Here is a 6000-nt window from a genome sequence, read left to right as displayed (position 1 = left end):
GACCGGGGATTCAGTGGTGGGCCCCGGCCTCTGGCCCTGGTAGCACTTGGGCAGAGGGCTGCCTTGCTTCCCTGGGCCTCCCTGGACTTCAGGGCTCGGCTCGTGGCCCTGAACGGTGGACACTTGGTCCCCAGGAGGTCACACTGTCCTTGCCAGGCCGAGCATTCCCGATACCTGCTGACCTTCTTCCAGGGTGGCACCCCTGAGTGTGGCTGCCCCCCAGGTCACTGGCAGGCAATGAGTCTCCACGCGCCCATGCCCGCTGGCCTGGTGATGGATGGAGTTGTCACCTAGAGGGAGGCCCTGCTCCCACCTGGCCCTCCACACGGTGGACCCGCCCCACGCTTTTGTTTCCTGACCCCTCCATGCTTTTCATGACCAAAAAAAAAAAAGTTTAAACTTTTTCCGTGTTTTTTTTTAAAGTAATTACAGAGCAGGTAGTCATTGACGCAAACCTTCCTTCAGTATCAAAAGAGTCTGTGGGTAGGTGGGGCCGGGCGGTGGGGGCCTCCCCCCCCCAAGCCGGGCCAGGCCGGGAGTGGGGGTCCCCACTGGGGACTCGGGGTGGGGGGTGTCGCCAGGGCGACGCATTTGTCTCTTGGGTTTAGAAGGAGGAGGAGTGGAAGGGAAGGACAGGCGTCAAACTGCAAAAGAAAAGAAAAAAGAACCGTAAAAGGAGGGCGGCTGGGGGTGGGGTGGGGAGGTGGAGGGGAAAGGGCACCCCTCAAAACAAAAAGCTCCTCTTCCCTGGAAGGCGGCGGTGGGAAGGACGGTCGGGAGAACGGGCGGCCACGCGCGCGAGGGGCTCGGCCACCTCTCCACGGCGCCCCCCCCACGTTCCCTCCGGGCACCGGGAGGGGCGGGAGCCACGCCGCCCTCCTGCCAGCCCCGCGCGCGTGCGTCCAGGGGCCAGGCCCGGGGAGGGGCGCCGGGGATCCGGGGGCCCCGGGCCGTCCCGGCCTCAGATCTGCGTCTCTTGCACGTTCTCCTTGGAGCCGCTTTTGAAGAGCAGAGGTTCGTGAATGGAGTTGAGGCCCCCGGGGCCCTTGCCCCCGCCGCCCGGGTTGCCCCCGCCGTAGTGCGCCTTGAAGGCGGCGGCCACGTAGTGGTGGTGGTTGAGGTGGTCGCGCTCCAGGGCGGGCAGGGCCAGGTGGCTGTCCCCGCCCGCGCCCCCCGCCACGGCGGCGGCGGCGGCCACGGAGACGGCGGAGGCGGCGGGCAGCTCGTCCTCCACGTTGATGATCTCCACGGTGCGCGTGGGCCCGTGGTGCTTGTGGAGCTGGTGCTGCTTGCGCAGCTTGTAGAAGGCCACCAGCATGACGGCCGCCATGAAGGTGATGGCCACGAAGCAGCCGATGATGATCTTGGTGGTCTTCATGACGTCGTCCAGGTCCTTGAGCGCGTTCTCCGTCACGTCCGTGATGGGCACGGTGAACGGCTTCTCCGTGGGCCGCGAGGAGCGCGGCGCGGGTGCGGCGGTGGAGGCGGCGGGCGCCCCGGCCGCGTCCCCGGGCCGGCCCGCGCCCCACGCGCCGTCCGTGGTGGGCCCCGGGGGCTCCTTGTCGGTGCCGCGCGGCTGCAGGGCCTCCTCGCCAGGCTGCGTCTCCAGCGTCTCCACGGTGACCGTGGTGAAGTAGGTGTAGCCGCCGGCCGCGCCCCCGGGGCCCCCCGCACCGCCACCGCCGCCGCCCGGCCCCGCGCCGCCGGGCCCCGCGCCGCCGGGCCCGGGCTCCACGGCCGACACGTTGAGCGTGGCGGACGCCGTGGTGTTGCCCGCCGAGTTGGTGACCATGCAGGTGTACTGGCCGGTGTCCTGCACCGTGACGTTGGTGAAGTTGAGCGTGCCGTCGTGCAGCACGGAGATGCGCACGCGGTACGAGCCGTGCGTCATCAGCGTGCCGTTGGGCGTCAGCCAGTTCACCGACGTCATGGACGTGCCCGTGCGGCACTTGAGCTCGGCCGCCATGCCCTCGGTGACGTTCAGGTCGGTGGGCGGCTCCACGATGACCGGCGCATAGCAGGTGAAGTGCGACTGGTCGAGCTCGCCGATGTAGCGCCCCTTGAGGCCGGCGGGCGCGTGGCAGCGCGCGCAGCACGTGGTGTTGCTGGGCACCGTCTCCTTCAGCCACCAGCTGAGCCACAGCACGTCGCAGTTGCAGTGCCACGGGTTGTGGTTGAGGTGCACGCGCTCGAGGCGGTGCAGCGGCGTGAACAGGTCGTGGGGCAGCGACATGAGGTTGTTGTGCGACAGGTTGAGCTCCTCCAGCGACTTGAGGTCGTCGAAGGCGTTGCGCTCGATGGTCGCCACCTGCGCGTGCATGAGCCACAGCTTGCGCAGGCTGGTGAGGCCCTGGAAGGAGCCGGGCCGGATGAGGTCCAGCCGGTTGCCCGACAGCTCGAGCTCCTCCAGGCGCACGAGGGCCGTGAGGTTGGGGATGTCCTTGAGGTCGCACATGCCCAGGTTGAGGTAGCGCAGGTTCACCAGGCCCTCGAAGGCCGCCTCCGAGATGTACTCCAGCCGCTTGAGCTCGCCCAGGTCCAGGCGGCGCAGCGACGGCACGCGGTTGAAGGCGTAGGACGGGATGCTCTCGATCGGGTTGTTGCGCAGCCACAGCTCCCGCAGCTTGGACAGGTACTCGAAGGCCTGCGTGGGCACCGTGCTCAGCCGGTTGTCGAACAGCTCCAGCGTGTTCAGGCTGGGCAGCCCGTTGAAGGCGCCCACCTCGATCTTGCGGACCAGGTTCTTGCTCAGCTGCAGGATCTCCAGGTGCCGCAGGTGTTTGAAGGTGTCGGTGCGGATCACCTGTGGGGGGAGAGGGGCAGGACAGGGACACGCTCGTGAGCCAGTCGTGGGCCAGCCCCTGGGTTGCGTCCCCAGCGGTGCTGTCCCGAGGGAGCTTCCCCAGGGGACGTGGACGCAACGCCCTGCACGGGCGTCATCACCGCCCCAGTGGCCACACACACACACACACACACACACACACACACTCGTGCACTCGGGGTACCGGACTAAGCGGGATCCACGCAGGGGTGGGGGGAGTGGGTGTCACGCGTGCCACGTGGGTCTCTGGGCCTGCTCCCTGGCGAGGGCATGGTTAGACAGGAGTGCCAACATGCGCCTCCGATCCTGGCTATTCAGAATGTGAATGAAACTCCAGAGCTGGATGACTACTTAGGCGGCTTGAGATCAGAAGGATGGAGGTTCAAAGTCAGCCCTGGGGAAACATGTTCCTGAGAGCCCCCCTTTCAACCAATAGAAAGCTGAGGGGGGGCCTAGTGGTAGAGTGCTCGCCTGGCATACAGGAAGACCTGGGTTCCATTCCTCCATACCACATACACGGAAAAAGCTGGAAGTGGTGCTGTGGCTCAAGTGGCAGAGCCTAGACTTGAGCAAAAAGCACCCAAGGACAGTGCTGGGGCCCTGAGTTCAAGACCAGGACTGGCAAAATAGAAAAAGAAAAGCAAGCAAGCAAGCTGAGGGCGGTGGGACACAGCCTGTCATCCTGGCCCAAGCCGCCTGGGCCATAAACCCTCAGACCCTAACTGAACAAGCAAAAAGAGCTGTGGCCAGAGTGAGCTTGGAGTGCAAGCGGCACTTGGGAGGGCATGGCTCAAGTGATAGAGGCCTGGCTAGCAAGTGCAAGACCCTGAGTGTGAAACCCCAGTCCTGAGAGAATGTCACTCCCCGTACACTAAAATGGGACACTTTCATTCCCATACAAAATGACAACAATTTAGATGACTGAAAAAGAACAAATTCCGGCAGCGAACGCTCACTGAATACTTGATTATCTCACTGGCAATAACTCATTAAACCCTAACTGTCCGGTGAGACGGGCAGTACGCCGAGCCCTTGCTCAACACTTCCAACTCCAAAATCTATCCGGTGCAAACCAGATTCCTCCATCATTTCGGTATCATGCCACTGGGCACAGTCTCTGTGTATTTTCCTGTAGCTGAGGTAACTGGTGCAGCCACTGGTTGAGATGGCTTCTAGGCACTGACTCGCCCCGAACGTCGATCCCCTCAATCACTGCTTCCCAAGTAATTAGGATTACAGCTATGAGCTACCATGCCCTGCAGCAGAGGTTTGACGTATTTGGGAAAAGGTGAATTAAGTGCACACAGAAGCTGGACCCCAGGCCCTCTACTACCAGAGTCCCAGCTCTTTACCCCTGGCCTTAGCTGCCCCCTGAAGCTAGGCAGGACCTCAGGAGCAACTGGGTAAAAATACTGAGGAAATGGAGACCACGTAATTCATTGTTGCTTCGTTAAACTAAAAATTAGATACAGTTCATGGGAGTGTGGTAAGGCATGCCCGTAATTCCAGCTACCCAGCAGGTGGAGGCAGGGAGGACCCCTGTTGGAGGCCAGTCTGGACAAAGTTAGCAAAAGACTCTATCTTAAAAGCTAAAAAATGAAGTAAAAACAAAAGGACTAACTTAAGTCATAGAGTGCCAGACTTGGCTCTGAGGATTCAGTCCATACAACTGGGGAAAAGACAACAAACAGAAAACTAAAAGCAAGCAAGCAAGAAAAAAGAATCAAGCTTGGAATAAAATCCTCCAAGCTGTTCTTAGCATTGAATTCCAGCTGTTGTAGATTATGAACTTTTGGGGGGTGATTTTTCCCTTCAATGAGCAAAAATTACTTTCCAAAGAAGCAAGAATAAAAACAAACTCCAAAAACGTAAAAATTAAAGTGATGTGAGAAGCACCCACCATAAGGAACAGTAATATTTTTGGTTCAGCCATCGTTACCATAATAACCACTATGTATGCCAACACTGCCTGCGAGAAATGCTGAGTGAGGCCAGGTTTGGTGACTCATGCCTTCAATCCCAGCTCCTGACAGAGGTCAGGGAGAATCGGCTGAAAACGTCCTGAAGCCCCCATCTCAGTCACAGCAATGTAGGGAGGGCAAGTCGAAAGAGCAAAGTCAGGAATGGAAAACGTTACTTCAAAGACAGTGAAAACAAAAAGATCTGGGAACATGGCTCAGGTGGTACAGGGCCTGCCTAGCAAGTACAAGGCTCTGAGTTCAACCCCAGGAGAGTGAGAAACAGGACGAAACAGAAACGAAAACAAAAACTCACACGGAACAAAAAACCACCACGTGTTACCATGCGAGCAGTTCTGCATTTCCCAGACCTGCTCTTATTTTATTTCTTGAAGGTACACGGTGATATTTGTCTATATGTATCGACAGGGTTTCTCTATGCCCAGGGTAGCCTCAGAGTCTCCCCATCCTCCTGCCTCAGCCCTGCCAAGTGCTGGGGTTAAAGACAGGCCCCATGCCCAGCACATGCTGTGCCCCCTCTCAAGATGGATGCATAATGAAATCAGCCTTGACGATGTATTTGTTTAACCCAAGATATTAAAAATACCACCATTCCCCTGTGTAGCCAAGGCGACAGCTTATGACGGAGAGGTTTGCTGTCTTCCGCAGGAACCTTGGAGCCAGCACTGTCCTCAAGATGAGCCTGGGCCAGGCTCCCACAAGCAGTTGGGGGTGCAAGCTTGCACGCCCAGTGCTTTCTGCACACCTGGGAACTATATGAACACAGGAGCAGTTCCGGTGCCAGCAGCCCTGTGAACAAGCCTGCTACTGCCTCACCTTCTAAAGGAGCGCTGGGCCCTGGGCTTCCTCCCTGATGGTTTGGTCTGCACGGGAACCCTGTCCTGTCCCATCCTGCCAGAGCCTTGCCAAAAGTCATCTGCACAGCCCTGCCCCTGCCACCATCAGCTGCTTCCTCCTCTCAGGTCTCTGACGCTGTGCACACGCCCTCCCCACCCCACCCCACAGCTCCAGTCCAGCCCGCTCCTCTCCCCTCAGGCCCCAGAGAGCCGGTTTCTACCCCTAGATCCTTGCTCACTGAACAGGTTGGTCCCTGGCTGGCAGCCATCCCACTCTCCTCAGAACTTCCTACACCATGATGGCAGTGAGGTTGCACAGCCCCCAAGTGGCAGGTCTGCCAGTCATCCCCTTCCCTCTTCCTCC

At 59.6% G+C, this 6000-nt stretch overlaps 1 protein-coding gene across 2 annotated transcripts in view; it reads right to left on the bottom strand.

Moving 5' to 3' along the window:
- Positions 1-388: 388 nt before the first annotated feature.
- Lrrc4b (leucine rich repeat containing 4B) overlaps positions 389-6000 on the bottom strand; it is a 29700-nt gene continuing 24088 nt past the window's right edge. For both annotated transcript variants that reach the window (XM_090322717.1, XM_090322716.1), the window contains exon 3: positions 389-2803. In XM_090322717.1, the coding sequence (XP_090178843.1) occupies positions 962-2803 (1842 nt within the window). In that variant the 3' untranslated portion in view covers positions 389-961. The remainder of the gene's footprint in view (positions 2804-6000) is intronic.

The sequence above is a fragment of the Megascapheus bottae genome, chromosome 31, assembly GCF_031878675.1.
Source record: "Megascapheus bottae isolate mThoBot1 chromosome 31, mThoBot2.hap1, whole genome shotgun sequence".
Lineage (NCBI taxonomy): Eukaryota > Metazoa > Chordata > Mammalia > Rodentia > Geomyidae > Megascapheus > Megascapheus bottae.
Note: the sequence above shows the minus strand (reverse complement) of the source record. Positions and strands in the feature narration are given on the sequence as shown.